This window comes from Podarcis cretensis, assembly GCF_951804945.1.
Source record: "Podarcis cretensis genome assembly, chromosome: 5".
In the NCBI taxonomy this organism is placed as follows: domain Eukaryota; kingdom Metazoa; phylum Chordata; class Lepidosauria; order Squamata; family Lacertidae; genus Podarcis; species Podarcis cretensis.
Window position 1 is genome coordinate 97,631,918 of NC_137174.1, and position 17,225 is coordinate 97,649,142.

At 46.8% G+C, this 17,225-nt stretch overlaps 1 protein-coding gene across 1 annotated transcript in view; it reads left to right on the forward strand.

Moving 5' to 3' along the window:
- ECEL1 (endothelin converting enzyme like 1) overlaps window positions 1–17,225 on the forward strand; it is a 51,609-nt gene that overhangs the window by 21,565 nt on the left and 12,819 nt on the right. Inside the window, exons 2-9 of the mRNA XM_079977837.1 lie at window positions 4,425–4,493; window positions 4,895–5,005; window positions 7,117–7,209; window positions 8,010–8,134; window positions 8,858–9,080; window positions 10,612–10,710; window positions 13,562–13,636; window positions 16,321–16,424. Of these exons, the coding sequence (XP_079833963.1) occupies window positions 4,425–4,493; window positions 4,895–5,005; window positions 7,117–7,209; window positions 8,010–8,134; window positions 8,858–9,080; window positions 10,612–10,710; window positions 13,562–13,636; window positions 16,321–16,424 (899 nt within the window). The remainder of the gene's footprint in view (window positions 1–4,424; window positions 4,494–4,894; window positions 5,006–7,116; window positions 7,210–8,009; window positions 8,135–8,857; window positions 9,081–10,611; window positions 10,711–13,561; window positions 13,637–16,320; window positions 16,425–17,225) is intronic.

A 17,225-nucleotide genomic window follows, 5' to 3' on the forward strand; every position in this document is an offset into this window, starting at 1 on the left:
CACAGCAATAGAGAAATTAAAATAATAATTTATTTGTCAGACAAATAAATATGAGGCACAGTGGTATATGGTTACCAAGCTCTGGCCTGGCCTCCTGCCATTCTGGCCAGCACTTACATTTCCTTAATCCAGCCCCCTTGCTCCTCCTGTGGCTGCCTCTGTCCAATCAGCCTGGTTGAAATTCCTATTGGCTGTTTGCTAGAACCAATCACAAAAGATACACCCATTTCCTCTTGTCCTTTTATGGGAAACAAAAAGATATATATTCTTCTATCTATAAATGACAAATAAGTAGTAATATATCTTACATGTGTCTCAACAAGGAACCTTAATTACCAGCTCACCTCGCCCTATTGCCCTCCAAAACAAATGGTTTAATCTTAAATTTTTATCTTAAACAGATGTCAAGGATCTTGAATTCACATCATCATTGAAAGATCTCCTCTTGAAGGTCTTTAAACAGATAACCATATGTGTGCTCTAATGATGTTTCCTGCTTGGCAGGAGGGGCTGGGCTGGTGGCTGATGGCCCCTGTGATCTCTTCCAACTATATGAAATAAGAATCTAGCATAAGGATTTAACATTTCTTAGCTTCTAATTCCTTTGCATAATTACATTTAAGCCAATATATTTAATACATAACATAGATAGCTTTTTAGAAGAATAAACCTTTTCAAAGTAAAAAAAGAAGGAACAGTTTCCAGCCTCAAAATAAGATAGAAAGAAAACCTCTTCTCCAGCCAAGCCAGTTGCCTTTTTCACTGCTCTTGACCTTTCAACCTTAGGAAAATATGGCTCAAGTTTAATGGGAGGCACATGGTTTTATTTTACTATTTATCCACTCTTAATTATGTTTATCTCCTTTTTATCTTCTGTAATATGTAGGGTCAGTGTAACCTTGGCTGTCAGCCTGTAATTCCCTTTGACTTTGAGAATTGTTTTCTGCTATAAATCAGGGGGCCCCCTTGTCCAGGAGAATAAACATCTTGCCAAGGTTCTTAGGCAGCTGGTCTTCTGCCTGGCATGAACATTTGAAAATCTTTAAGCTCATTTTAAAATACAGGCCCTGATCAAGCCTCAATAAAAATGCAGGCTATGATTAGATGCCTCACTTGGGTCCCAAATGCCTTGATACTCAGACATTTTGACTCCTGAACGCTGCAAACCCGGAAGTGAATGTTCCGGTTTGCAAATTTTCTTTGGAACCCGAACGTTTTGGAAGTGGAACGGACTTCCAGAACGGATTCCATTCAACTTCCAAGGTATGACTGTAAAACAATAAACATTTTTTAAAAAACGTTCCCGAAGCAGGGCTGCCTTCAGAGGGCTTGGGGGTCAGATAACTGCATACCCTCCAACATTTCTCCAGTGAAAATAGGAACACCCTAAGGAAAACCAGGACGCTTCTGGATCAAATCAGAAACCAGGATGGCTCCTGTAAATCTAGGTTTGTCCCTGGAAAACAGGGAGACTTGGCGGGTCTCTCACCGCCAACCCTCCAGAGAGAGCCAGGACCTGTCTCAGTCCCCAGGACCTCATTTCCCAGAGCTCAAAGCAAGTGAGGCCAACAAAGTGATCTGAATAAATCAATTATTTCAGGGCATCTGACTGGTCTTGTGATTGATTCTTCCTGGCAACAAGCTGCCGCCACCATTAGCTGATTGTTTCTTGAGAGGGGAGGCTTTTGTCTGAATAGCATCCCATGGCGGGGAAGAAGGATTTGAAGGTGGGGAGGGAGGAGGGGGCTCAGTGGGGCTTGTCAGCTGGCAAGGAATATTGGGCTTGAGATCCCCACCAGTTCCTTTGTGTGCAGGCGAACACATCTGCCTTTTGAGTTCCTTACTAGAGGGAAAGACTTCCTGGTGCAGGTGTTCCTCTGAATAGAATACTGTAAGTGTGTTTATTGCCCTGATGGGTGTTTACTGTGGACTTGGTGCAGCATGCAAGTTTTCCCACAGCATCCACACAACACGATCCTCATCAAAATGTCTTCCCATTTCAGTTTCCCATTTAAATCGAGATGTACCATTTCAATGGACAAATCTGGCATTAAAAATACAAACAAGGATTTGGGGTGGAATTCTCATCAGGATGATGTCCTGTGGCTACTGCAAAAAAAAAAAAAAAAAGCATTGCATTCACTTCCACAATAAACTTAACATATGGAACCCTTCTAAATTGTGAAACAATAATATAATGTCAGCCATGAATATTTGAAAAAAAGACAGAGTAAAAAAAAAAAAGATGTAGCCTCTGAGCTTGAAGAGAGTGCTTTCCCCTATGCATTAAGTAGGCTGCTTAGATATAATTTTGCTTAAGTGGTATATACATCTTTCTAAATAAATTTTTAAAAATAGTTGTAACTTCCTCATGTGCAAAACTAATTGACCATAGATTTTTACAGCATACTCAAAAAACTGGTAGCCTCCGAACATTTGCAGAGTGCCGTTTCTCTGTGCATTGGTGAGATGCAACCCGCTACGCCTTTAAAAACTGGCAAGGGCACTAGGCATTTGAAGCAAAACACACACACAAAGAAAAGGTAAACCCTGAGCATGTGCAGAGTGCCTTCTCCTGCACAATGATTAGATGCTCCCCACCCCTATGCAAACCATTCCGTCATCTATTGTACTGTCCAAAAACTCAGCAGCCCGATCCTGTAATCCATTCTCCCACCAGATTATTAAGAATCTTATCTGCCTGTGATCATTAGGTCTCATTTCTCATGGTCATTATTTGAGCCCTCGAGAGGATAAAGTAGGGCACGGACAGGAGCACATTTAAATCTGGGATTTGGGCGCAGGCTGGACAAGGGGCTTAGATGCCAGCACCTCTCCTTTCAGAAACTAAGCATTAGCAGCCAGCCATCTCTGCATCTCTCAAGAAGCACCTCCCGCAACCAGCAGAGAAGGAGCGAGAGGCTGGAGCACAGGAAATGAAAATATCTTGGAGAGGAAAGAGGGCGAAGGGCACAGAGATGAGTGGGAAAGGCACCTAGATATGATAAAATTTGCCAGAAGAAGAATTGGATTCAGGAGCCTCCAAGTGTGGCTGGTCAAATGTCACCAGACCCAGTGGGAGATGCTTCCCTCCACTGTTAAGAGGTAGGATCAAGGCCGGCCCAAGACATTTTGCTGCCTGAGGCAAAGAACAAAATGGCAACCACCCACCCATTTCCCAGAGAGCGGGCTAACGGAACTGACTGCTAAATTCTATTTCAGTGTTAGTAATTGTTGTTGTTGTTTAGATGTTTAGTCGTGTCCGACTCTTCATGACCCCCTGGACCAGAGCACGCTAGGCACTCCTGTCTTCCACTGCCTCCTGCAGTTGGGTCAGACTCATGCTGGTAGCTTCGAGAACACTGTCCAACCATCTCGTCCTCTGTCGTCCCCTTCTCCTTGTGCCCTCCATCTTTCCCAACATCAGGGTCTTTTCCAGGGAGTCTTCTCTTCTCAGAAGGTGGCCAAAGTACTGGAGCCTCAGCTTCAGGATCTGTCCTTCCAGTGAACACTCAGGGCTGATTTCCTTCAGAATGGAGAGGTTTGATCTTCTTGCAGTCCATGGGACTCTCAAGAGTCTCCTCCAGCACCATAATTCAAAAGCACCAATTCTTTGGCCTTCTTTATGGTCCAGCTCTCACTTCCATACATCACTACTGGGAAAACCATAGCTTAAACTATACAGACCTTTGTCGGCAAGGTGATGTCTCTGCTTTTTAAGATGCTGTCTAGGTTTGTCACTGCTTTTCTCCCAAGAAGCAGGCGTCTTTTAATTTCATGGCTGCTGTCACTATCTGCAGTGATCACGGAGCCCAAGAAAGTAAAATCTCTCACTGCCTCCATTTCTTCCCCTTCTATTTGCCAGGAGGTGATGGGACCAGTGGCCATGATCTTCATTTTTTTGATGTTGAGCTTCAAACCATATTTTGTGCTCTCCTCTTTCACCCTCATTAAAAGGTTCTTTAATTCCTCCTCACTTTCTGCTAGTAATAGGGTAGATATAAAAGTGGTGGGCAAGTTGCATGACACACAACTCTCTTCTCGAACTGAAAGTTGTGTTCCAGGAACTCAGGATGAAGAACTGAGAGGCACCACCGCCTCCCAGTATGTGCTGCCTGAGGCAGTCATCTTGCTCTGCCTAAGGGTAGGACCGGCCCTGGGCAGAATGAATCAGGGGCAAAAGAAGGAATCCTTTTCTCTTCCTCACCTGCAGCAGCGTTTCCATATTGCTGCAGTTCCCCTTCTGCCAGAAGCAATGTTATTAATCTTGTGGCCATCCTCAGCATGAACAGTCAATGGTAATGGAAGATGGGAACTGTAGTTCAGCAATATCTAGAGGGCCGAAGGTTCCCCACATGTGCTGCAAGTTTTGCATGGACATAGCCATAGGATGTGCCTGATGTATTTTCTCTCTACCTCAACAGATTGATCAAGATGGTCTGACGTTGTCCGAGAGGACCCTCTACCTGGGACAGGATGAGGAGAGCGAAAAGGTGAGTGAAAAGTGTGATCACACAGGTAAATATTATGCTGGGGGAAATTAAAATATATGAATCCCTGTGGACCCATTATTTTGTAAAGAACAAAATAATCGGCTGGGTGCCTGGGTTCAAAACTGCAGGTCTTGCACACTGTAGGATCATCTGCTCCAATCCCTTGCGAGGCAGGAATCTTTTGCCCAACGTGAAACTCGAACCCACGACCTGGAGCCAGACATCGCCATATACTGGTGGCATGGAACGGCAGTGTCCCTCAATATTTGCGTAAGAAATAAAATCATGCTGTATCTCAGGAAAATGGGCATTCCAGCTCTGCCCATTTAGCTTGTCAAATGCCTTTTCAAGAAGGACCGTTTGACCAAACCCAGCCTGCTAATTCCTTCGTCCCTTCGCAGATCTTGGCTGCCTATCGCATCTTTATGGAGAGGCTGTTGAGTCTGCTGGGCGCCGAGAACGTGGAGCAGAAAGCCAGCGAGATTCTGCAGCTGGAGCAAAGGCTGGCCAACGTGAGTCCGCCATTCCTCTTCTCCTTTCTGAAGGTGGAGGCAGGGCCAGAGAGGAAAAATAAATGAGGGGTGGGGTCCAGGGCTGGCCATTCCTGGAAGAGGCAGCCTGTGTCAGATCATACCCCAGCAGTGAACTTCTGGAGCAATTCGTAGTCCAGAGGAAGGATTGGGGAGGAATTTGTTTAGGTTTGCATTTCGGTGAGAGCTTAGCTGATCATTTGCACATTCTGAAACAATGTGCAAACTGGAACATGCTGTTCCTTTGGCATTTGTGCATTTCTGAATTTTGTAGCGCACTTCTTCATCCAAATAGTGTGCAGGAAAATGCAGCTGGTAACAGGGAGCATACCTAAAATGTGCATTTATCCATGAAAATAGTGCACAGAGATATGCATTATTTCGGAGGGAATTGCTTGCAATGTCAGGGGACATGCTGAGAAATCTTCGTGAGAATTTTTTAAAAGTAAGGTCACAAACCGATGCAGAAACGTGGCAAGCTTGAACTTATGATGGTAAATGTTAGAAATGGAGAGTGAAATTGACAGATTCATCCACCCCTAGTTCTGAGTCGCAGGGACAGAGCTCACCTGGGCGATGCTGATTGTCCCAGGGGAGCTGCTACATCTGTCCACCTGTAGTTCCCACCTGTCGGCCCTAAACAATCTCCTGTGAGCACATGCTGGAGGGAAATGAGATGAATGTGGGGGTCACATGGGGCAAGATGCTGAGTTGTTTGTATCTCACAGGTTTTCAGATTTGCTGTGAAATTCTGAAGATCTCATTACCTGCATTTAAAACGTGAGATTCTAGCTGACCATTCTGAGGGCGTTTGGGGTGTGCGTTTTGCATTAAAACACAATCCAGCCGGCACATGCAAACTACCCAACTGTCATCTCTTTCCCCTAGAGAATCCTGGGAAACGTAGTTCTCTAAAGAGAGGACTGAGATCTCTAACATCACTCTCACCTAGTTGCCATTCCCAGGATTCTTGGGGGTGGGCTCTTTTCTGTTTCTTTCCTTTCCTATTACATTTATACCTCCCTTCCCTCTAAGCAGCTCAAGACAGTGTATGTGGCTCTTCCTGCTCCCCCCCCCTTTTATCCTCATGACAACCCTGTGAGGTAGGTAAGGCACAAGATCACCCAGTGAGTGTCATGGATGGGTGGAAATTTGAACCCAAGCTGAGTGTGTGGCAGATGCACAATATGCTCAAAATTTAACACTTGTGAGTTTAAACAAACAAACAAACAAACAAACAAACAAAAACACACTTTTGCTTGATTTAGCAAAACCCAGGGAAGGGCTCAGTGGTAAAGCAATTGCTTGGTATGTAGAAGGACCCGGGTTCAATTTCTGGACTCTTCAGGTAGGGCTGGGAGTGGCTAACTGTGAAACCCTGGAGTGCTGCTGCCAGTCAGTATAGCATTATTATTATTATTATTATTATTATTATTATTATACCGCCCTATACCTGGAGGTCTCAGGGCGGTTCACATAAAAAGATCACAGTATATAAAATAAAAATAAAAGCAATAACCCAATAATACCCCCTCTCTTGCCAAAAAAGGAGCCACGTTTGAAAAGGATATGGGATGCTGATCAGGTCAACCAAAGACCTGGTTAAAAAGGAACGTTTTTGCCTGGCACCTAAAGGTGTATAATGAAGGTGCCAGGCGAACTTTCCTAGGGAGAGCATTCCACTTATCTAGCTAAACCAGTGGCCTGATTCTGCACAAGGCAGCCATCTCTGTTCCCAATTCTGTTTAAAAACAAACAAACTTGCGTTTTAGCAGCATGATGTTGAACAGTTTTGAATATAATATACCCCCAAATCTCTCCTCTTGGGCACAAACTATCCACTTTGAGCTCAAGAGGAAGGAGAGGTTCTCTAGTAATTTTCAATGCGGCTCAAGTATTCATAGCAGCATTACAGACACAAATTCTTACTCATAGGAGCAAATTTCCAAAGCCAAATATGCAAAGAAGAAGCCTCTCCAAACCATCGCCTTCCCTCCCTGTCTTTGGGGTAGGGGCCCAGAACGATGGGGCTCGTTGAACTCTCTGCCTTCATGCCAGCTGCAGAACCACCTGTTTCCTCTCTCATTTCTCAGATCACGGTCTCCGAGTATGACGACCTGCGCAGGGACATCAACTCCATGTACAACAAGGTGACCCTGGGAGAACTACAGCGCATCACACCTCATGTAGGTTTGGAGTTGTATTGGACCACTTTCCCCTTTCGGGAGAGAGCAGTTGGAAAAAATGAGAGGCGTTTTGTGACCCCACTGGTTGATTCCACCCATGAATCCTGCATTCCACACACATGGGCTGTGCATTCCACAAAAGGGAATGCATTCTACACATGGGTGATGCATTCCACTCATGGGACATGCATTCCACTTATGGATCATGCATTCCGCACATGGGCCATGCATTCCACCATTTTGTCATGCATTCCACTCCATGCGCCATGGAGGTCTGTTCCATGGCTGATACAATCAAGCTCCCACTTCTTTAACTGGAGGGTTCAACCCACCTTGACACAGTCTTTATAGACCATGCCATAGCCCTGCCCCTTAGTCAATCAGGAGCCTAGGCTCCCCTGGGTCCTAGCTCTGCTCCTCTCTCTATCAACTCCAAAATGGCTGGATTTGGTTACAGCCGCTTGCTGCCTGTTCCGTATCACAGTGATAGGAAATCTGAGGCCTTCCAGGTGTTGCTGCACTCCAACTCCCACCAGGAGTGATGGGAATTGTAGTCCATCAATATCTGGACTACATTCACCATCCCTTTCATGCACAGAATGAACAGTAAAAAAAAAAAAAGACCCAGTCATATTCAGAAAGATCTGGTCAAAAGGACAGAAGTTACTTGTTGTTTAGTGCTGTAACAATTGTTTTCTCGAAATTTATCTTCTGTACCATGAAAATAAATAAAAACAGTATATATATATAAAGGACAGAAATGGGATACATTCTGGGAAGCTCTTATTTTTAATCTCCAGTTCAAATGGAAGAGGCTCCTTGACAGAATATTCCATGACAATTTTTCTGAGGACGAGGAGGTGGTTCTGCTGGCCACAGACTACATGCAGAGGGTGTCTGAGCTTATCCACGCCACACCTATCAGGTAAGGATGTGGCCGAGAGGAAGCCGGCTTGCTACCTCTCAGCCTGGCCTACCTCACAGGGCTGTTGGTTGCCAGACTGACCTACGGGAGTGAAACCAACTGGTTGGGAAGTCTCCTTGCTGCAATTCAACTGCATGGATCCAGTTCTCCCTCCACGCTGGATCTCTGGAGTCCCAGAAAGACAATAGTTGCATACAGGATGCCAGGTGCCAAAGCGCACCAGTTTGCAAAAAGTGTTTGGTGGTGGTTCTTGCTGGCCGCTCCTTCTGCTGGTTTAAAGTGGACATTTAGCCTCATTACGGTGGCTGTTACTGTGCTGTCCTGATACCTTTAGCCTCAACCTTTCTTCCACAATTTGGTGTGCTTTCCTAAGCCCAGATTATAAATTTAGCAAAACAAAACAATAAGTCCCTTTTTTCACACTGCCATTTCAGACTGCCAGGGGGTGGCTTTCCATGTCTGAATGCTCCCCACCGTTCTCCAAATGATGTGAACTCATTTCCCTGATATGCTAGCTTTCTACATGCAAGGTGGTCCTGCTGGTGGACAACAAAGGTGTTGCAGCCAGAAAAATGATTTTGCTGCATATGAAAATGTGGGCCTCTGAAGAAAAGAGAGGGAAATGAGGCACATATGGGTTCCTTATTTGCCCTAAACCCACCGGACCAGGATATTCAGCGTCCGAGCCCCCTCCTAAACCGGTTTGCCCTCCTTCTGCTGCAGGATCCTCCACAACTACATGCTGTGGCGCATTGCGGTGGTGCTGAGCGAGCATCTCTCGACACCCTTCCGAGACGCCATCCACGAACTCGCCAAGGAGATGGAGGGAGCTGAGAAGCAGATGGAGCTGGGGAAAGTGTGCTTGAGCCAGGCCAACAAGCATTTTGGGATGGCTTTGGGCGCTCTCTTTGTGGAAGAATACTTCTCTTCTGCCAGCAAGGCCAAGGTAGGAGCCAGCGCAAGATGGCGGACGGTGGGCAGGCAGGATTCTGATTGGGTGGGGGGAAATGCATTCTGGGAGTTTCGAGAGGTGGGAAACCTTTTCCAGCCTGAGGGCCGTATTAAGCCTTCTGAGGGCCACTTTTCAGTGATGGGTGGGGCTGGGGCCCAAAGAGGGCGTAGCAATGACCTGCCCTCGGACTGTCTCGCCAGAGTGCGGCATGTTCTAGTTATCTCCCGCTTGGACTACTACAATGCGCTGTACGTGGGGCTACCTTTGAAGGTGACTCGGAAACTGCAATTAATCCAGAATGCGGCAGCTAGACTGGTGACTGGGAGCAGCTGCCAGGACTATTTAACACCAGTCCTAAAGGAACTTCACTGGATCCCAGTACATTTCCAAGCACAATTCAAAGTGTTGGTGCTGACCTTGAAAGCCCTAAATGGCCTCAGTCCAGTATATCTGAAGGAGCGTCTCCACCCCCATCATTCACTGAGGTCCAGCTCCGAGGGCCTTCTGGTGTTTCCCTCACTGCAGGAAGTGAGGTTACAGGGAACCAGGCAGAGGGCCTTCTTGGTGGTGGTGCCCACCCTGTGGAACACCCTCCCATCAGATGTCAAGGAGAAGTTTTTAAATGGTTAGTGTTTTATTAAGTTTTTTTATGTGCTGGAAGCTGCCTCAATTGGCTGGGGCCACCCAATCAAATGGGCAGGGTATAAGTACAATAAGTTGCTGCTGCTACTGCTGCTATTATTATTATTATTATTATTATTATTATTATTATTGAATAGGATCTCTCTATTTTCACTGGAGGAATGTTGGAGGGCATGCTGTGCTAACTTTGACATCAGTAATAGTATAAAGAGCTCCGACGAGATGTAAGCATTCGAGATCTAAATTGGAACCTGACAACATGGCCTACCATCCATCTTTGCCGGCAGAGTCAAAGGCAGCTTTCAAGTCAATAAAGGCCATGATCAAAGCCCTGCTTGTTCTTCTGGAAAAAAACATTGTTTGCCTTGGCCTAAGCCTCTGATCGATAAAGAAGGAACTTAGCATACACTTCAGACACAATGCTATCTATTAAACTGATTGGTCTGTAGTTACTGATCTGTTGTTGTTTTTTATTGCCTTTCTCGTAAATGTTCATTGGCAGAAAGAAAGCAGATTTTGCTGGCCTTTATTGCCCAAAGCAGAAGTCTCAGGGGGTTTTGAAGCACTGTGTGGGGCTCATTGCAGTGGCGTAGCGTGGGTTGTCAGCACCCGGGGCAAGGCAAGTAATTTGCGCCCCCTAACCCTATCCCTAACCCTAACCCCCAGATGTTGCGCCCGGTGCGGCCGGGCCCCCCTGCACCCCCCACGCTACGCCACTGGCTCATTGCAACCCCCGTGTGGTGCTTTGACGTCCCAGCAAAATATCTTAGGCTAGCCTTGGGTTGCTGGGTCTTCCCCACATCTCTTTGCCCTGAATTGCTTGGAGAATGGTGCGTGTCTTCTGTGTTCACCCATACCACCTTGGGCGACTTCCTTTGACCAGGTGCAGCAGCTAGTGGAAGACATCAAACACATCTTGGACCGTCGACTGGAAGAATTGGACTGGATGGATGAGGAGACACGGCGGGCAGCCAGAGCCAAGGTAGGCAGCCGGCGAGGGGCAGGGCTGTGTGGGGAGGAACCGAAGAAGAGTCTACCCAGACCCAGAAGCCACACCCTGAGCATTGTGCCCTAGAGGTCAAGAAAGGGCTAGGCCAGGCATAGGCAAACTCCGGCCCTCCAGATGTTTGGGACTACAATTCCCATTGTCCCTGACCACTGGTCTTGTTAGCTAGGGATGATGGGAATTGTAGTCCCAAACATCTGGAGGGACGGAGTTTGCCTATGCCTGGGCTAGGCATATCAGCTCCTTTATGAGATGATAAAGGGTCCAGAAACTAAGCCTGATGAGGAACGGTTGAAGGAACTGGGTATGTTTAGCCTGGAAAAGAGGAGACTGAGAGGAGATATGAGAGCCATCTTCAAATATCTCAAGGACCATCTCATGGAAGAGGGAGCAAGCTGGTTTTACTCTCCTCTGGAGGGTAGGCCTTGAACTAATGGATTTGTGACAATACAGGAGAATCCGACTAAACACCAGAAATAACCTTCTGATGGTAAGAGCTGTTTGACAGTGGAACGGTCTCCCTCAGAAGGTGGTGGACTCTCCTTCCTTGGAGGTTTTTAAGCAGAGATTGGACTGCCATCTGTCATGGGTGCTTTAGCTGAGATTCCTGCATTGCAAAGGGGTTGGGCTAGATGACCTTTGGGATCCCCCTTCAAACTCTGCAATTCTAGGATTCTATGACTTTGAGAAACCTTTTGCACTCACAACCCAGGAGGCACAAAAGGAAGGCACTATTTATCCATCTATCTATCCATCCATCCTTCTATGATTTCTAAGAATATTTATGAACTGCCAGTTCCAGCTCATTAAAAAATTTTTATCATGGCAGTGTATTATAGAATATTCAGAAGGGCATACAAGTATAAAATCACCAAAGGAGAACAAATAACTGACGCTGATTCAAATTAATTCCCTAAAAATGCTTGGTGGAATGAAAACATTTTCATGGCTGTTGACTGAATATCAACATGGGAGGTGCCTGTTTGATCTCATTGGGAATGTGCTCCAAATTACTGGTGCTGCTGCACACCAAGAGGCCTTGGTGTGCCTAGAAACGAAATGCAGATGATGTGACGTTGGGACAGTCAGTGTGCTGGCCCCGGGGGTGACCTGAGAAACACGGTCCAGGTCCGGTCCAGAATCCGAAGGTTCTGCTAGGAGTCAGACGGACAGGGCCAAGGCAGGAAACCAGGCAAGGACAGGTACAGGATCTCAGGCAGGATCTAGCATACAGCAATGTTGCTCCCGCAACCTGGGGCGGGGTCTGACAGCCTTTTATCTTTGTCAGGGTAGTGGCCGGTCCTGATCCCCCGGTGACTCACCTCCCTGTTTCACCCAAAGGTGAGCACTCCTCTTGCGAGTACTCAGGTCTCTCCTTCTCTCAGACCTCAGTCTCTGCAGCTCGGGAGACGTCGGTGGGTTACTAGACCCAGGGGCTCAGCCTCCCCTGACCAAACCCTAGCAGAGCAGCTGTAAGTGATGGCCCAGCTGAGGGCAAGAAGGTCATCCCCGCATCTGGAGCCAGGGCAGGCTCAGGCCCCTGACTTGGCCCAGCTGGTGTTTGTTGCAGGAGAACCTGTGCAGACTGGGCTCTTCAGGATCAGGCCCCAGACTTGGTTCAGATGAGGCAAAGGATCCGGTGTAGACTGAGACCCCTCTGGTTCCAAGTCCGAGTCCGAGTCCCAGGCCATCACAGTCAGGAAGGCTTCTCCGGGCGATCACAGTGATCTGGCCGGTGTGTAAGAGACAAGGTGGCCCTTCAAGCAACCTGGCTATGGCTGTGGGGATGTGTTTGGCACAGTGTGGGAACTCTGGGAGCTGCCTTCTACTGAGCCACACCCATGGGTCTGTCTATCTAGCTTAATTCTGTCTACACTGCCTGGCAGTGGCTCTCCAGGTCTTCAGGCAGGGTTCCTCTCCCACCCATATCCGGAGATGGTGAGGATTGAACCTGAAACCTTCTGCGTGCAAAGCAGATGCTCCACTCAGCTACAGACCTCCTATAACCCTCCTATTTTTATTTATTCATTGCATTTATATCCCACCATTTTCTCCAAGGAGCATACATGGTCTTCCTACTCACTGATCCCCACAACAGCCCTGTGAGGTAGGTCGGGTTAGAATCATAGAATTGTACAGTTGGAAAGGAAGAACCAAATGCACAAATATAAGATGGGGGACACCCGTCTCGCTAGCAGTACATGTGAAAAGGATCCAGGGGCCTTGGTGGACCACAGGCTTAGCAGGATTCCACAGTGCAATGCAGCAGTGAAAAATGCGAATTCTGTTCTAGGCTGCATCAACAGAAGTCTATTGTCCAGGTCAAGGAAAGTCCTAGTACTGCTCTATTCTTCCTTGGTCAGACCACGGCTGGAATACTGTGTCCAGTTCTGGGCACCACAGTTTAAGAAGGAGGTTGACAAGCTGGAATGTGTGCAGAGGAGGGCAACCAAGATGGTCAAGGGTCTGGGAAGCAAGCCTAATGAGGAATAGTTCGGAGGTTGAAGGTCAGCCAGCAAGCTTCATGGCTGAGTGGAGATTTGAACTCTGGTCTCCCAGGTCCTAGTCCACCACTCTTAACCACTAAACCAATAGTAGGTCTGAGCTATTGTCCTCCACCGCCAGGGGGAAAGAGAGTTGGAATCTCTAGGGACCTCACTTTAAGCTCTGATCTGCCTTTTGAAGGTGCAAGTGCATTGGGGAACTGGCTTTTAGGTAACAGTGGGATCCCCAGCATTGCTGATCTGGCTCACGGGTTCTTGAGGACTGTCTTGTGCAGGTCCCTCAAGCTTGCCTCTCAGGTATCTGAGTCCAGCTTCTCTTGCAGTTGCAGCACATGATGGTGATGATCGGCTACCCAGACTTCCTGCTCAACCCAGAAGCGATTGACAAGGAATACGAGGCAAGCATGCCAGGAGCCCAGTGCCCACGTTTCCTGGGGTGGGGCGGGAACCTCCCTGGGCAGAGAGTGGCAGCCCAACCAATTAATCAACTAAAGAGTTTTCAGTTGACTGATCACCTGTGTTTAAATAACGGCCGGTGGTAAGTGAGGAAAGAGCCTTCCTGTTTATGGAATTCTTTCCCCAAGGGAGATCACCTAACACTTACATTGATGTGTTTTCAGCACTAGGCAAAGACCTTTTTGATTTTCCTAGGCTTTTAACATCAGAGGAGTTTTAAGAAGCGGCTTCTATTTTATCCTGCTGTTTTGTTGATTACTGGGTGTTTCCCCCCCCCCCCAATTGCATTTTTCTAATGTTTTTTTTTATTGTGTTTTGTAATGGATTTGTTGTTCTCATCATATGAAGACACCTTTGTAATTATAAACTGAAGGGCAGCATGCAATAAATAAAAACAGAAATACAGGGAGCCGCCCCACGCTGTGCTGCAACATTAGCTCACCTGGCCTAGGCAATGTGGTTGTGTATCCTATTTTACAGGAAACAGTCCTGTAAAACACAAGTGGGTCGCAAAACCTATGCCAAAGGGTTGCAAGTTTATAAGTAAACCCAAAGTAAATGTTATTTTTATTCCTTAATTCAGTGGTTTTCAACCAATGTGCCAATGGTCAGGGGTGCCATGGGCAACACTGACCTCTGTCCCTCTTTCCTTCCCTCCTTCCTCTGATGCCCTCTTGCGTCTTTGCCTCCCAAAGGCTTGCACAGCTGTTCGTTGCAGCAGCCCTGGCTATAAGCTCCCCAAGTGAATGGTGCCTCTGGCGCTGGCCAGAGGGTGCTTCCCAGGCCCCTGTGGGGCAGTCTGAGGAGGCACCTCTCTTTGGGGGGGGGGCAACTCAGAGATCAGGGGCGGCAGCTGCGGCTAACCCCAAGGACTTTGTTAATGGAGAAATCTGAGGGCTCCCTTGGACAAAAAACAAGGACACCAGCCAGGAATACCGGAGCAAAACAGCAGCCAGTAGGCTTGGTCATTATTGAAGACTGTTGCAACAGGACTCCCACCCGCCACAAGGTGGAACAAGATGGAAACCCCAAACAAAAGAGCCCCCAAACTTTTATTAGCTGCTAATCCCCATGTTACACACACCCCCAAACTACATCATGGTTACATCATGAAAGGGGATGTCTGGTGGCAGTAATCTCAGCATCCTGGACCCTGCCCCATGGTTCTCCTTGCCCTCCACCAAACACCCATCAAGTGTAACAAAAGAGATATTTACATTTCCCAGTTTCCCAGCCAAGTTAATCATACCCTTTTGTCTTCATCTGGGTTTGTTATTTCTGGAATGGCTACCTGTCTGGCCCTCAGGTATCAGGATGCCAGGGACTATCACTCAGGCAGAGGGGCTGCTGAGTAGCTGAGCTCACATCTCTATATGAACTTCTGAAGTTTTCCCTGTGAGCCAGTACATAGATACATTTATCAGTGAATTGTTACATTTGGTATCATACAACAGAGGCCCTTTGAATAGATAGGAAGAAATTGTGATGAAGTGTTTTGTGGGGACAAATCACAAAAGTCACAAAAGTGATTGTGCTGATTTTGGTAGTGGGCTGCATGTGCATAATATCTGCTAGAGGGGCAACCCCCCCCCCCAACCTATACATAAATGCCTCTTACAGTTTTTTGTTTTGTTTTGCTGGCATATTATAATGCTGGCTGCTGCGTTGACAGACACAGGAAGGCTTGAGTCTTGCATTTTAACCCTTGGGAACCTCTCTCTGGCAGCTCATGACAGATCTCGTAACACTTCCACATGTTGTTTTCAGTGACTGTTACAGGTCATTTGCGATGCAAGGTGTAATAGTCACTAAAAACAACTCCCTGTACGAGCAGCTTGTGGCAAACTGTCAATGGATCAGCTGCCAAGATTAGTGAACAGTTGATCCAAGGGTAATATGAAGTTTGCTTCATCAAAATAATAATATCTTTATTGTATGTCTGACAACCATTTAAACCTGCACTGGCCAACTCACTGGCAAAATGCAAGCTCAGCCATCCCTCTGACACTTGCCAAAATTTATTGTGAATAAAACAGTTAGAAACATTCATCATTCGGTGTACCTAACACTGCTTAACCTTTATGCTTTTAGTCTTCTTCTTCTTTGGCGATCCCTCGTAGCCAAGTAAGATTGTCTTTCATAAACACGGTTTTGATAATAAGTCCGTAAGTGACCGTGGAGGCCAATTCTGGATCCACACATCCTTCCACAGTGGGGACATAGGTTTCTGGGCGGGAGCTGATCACGGTGAGGGTTTGCCAAGCCTGCCTTCCTCTTAGCACATTTCTCCCTTGCGTCCTGAGTTCGAGTGTCTTCAAAGCCCATGACACCTTTGGTAAAGGCTGCTCTCCAATGGGAGCACTTGCAGGCAAGTGTTTCCCAATTGTTGGTGTTTATGCTACATTTTTAAAGATTTGCCTTGAGACATTTTATGCACCTTTTGTGCCCTCTTTTTTTGGGGTGGTGCATAAGTGCCCCACTGTGCTCAGTCCTGCCTACATGAGCAGCTTGCTTCTCTCTGGGGTTTGCAACAGGGGTCTTGAACCTGGGACCTTTTGGCATGTATCGCTGAGCTCCAATCCTTCCCTAAATCCTTGAGCCTAATTTCACTTGTTTCCTTCCACAGTTTGAGGTCCACGAGAAAACGTACTTCAAGAACATCCTCAACAGCATCAAATTTAGCATTAAGCTGTCAGTGAAGAAGATCCGGCAGGAAGTGGACAAGTCGGCGTAGGTATCCCTCCTTTTGACAGGAAGCGCGCGGCTCAGGCTGGCTTGCGGAGAGCCTGCACCCTGAGTTATCCCAAGCGGGGAGAACTTAGAAATATTGCACCTAAATTCTGTGGGAATGTTCAGGGATGCAGGAGAGGATATATTGATTGATTATAGCCTTTCCAACTTGTGTTAACAAGTTCACAATTCAACAGAGTAACATTCCCCTTTTAAACTTACATCGGATGCGTTTGCTCAGGTTCGCTAAAGCCTTATAATAACTGTTCTGGTATTTTCCCCTTATTCCCTCATAAAAGATAAGACACAAAGTATATAAAAGTATAAAAGTATAAAAAGAGTTTACTCACATTCTGTTCACAATCAGATCCCAGAAGGCAGACTTAGCTTAGAAAAGTAACATATACCTGGAAACTATCTCATAAGGAGACAGTCCCTTTGTCCTCTCTTGGCTGGAGGGCAAGAGAGCATCTTTGGCTAAGCAGATGTTGCTTCTTCGACGAAAGTAGTCACAGAGAGATGGCTGCCCTGCCCTGTGCTTTTGTCGTTACCTGCACAGGTGAGGCCACGCCCACCTCTAGTCACATGCAGAGGAGTCTGTCCCAGCCCAGAAGGAAACAGGAAGCTGACCTGCTGGCTGGACAAACATTCCTCCCCATGTGTAAGCATGTTCACTCTAGGAATGTTGTACTTGACTGCTCTTGTGTTTCACATCCCACAACTTCTCAAGAAAGCTACTGTGGAGATCTGAATTTGCTGGTACTTCCAGCATTGGTCCTGATTTGTTTGCAGGTTAGACAT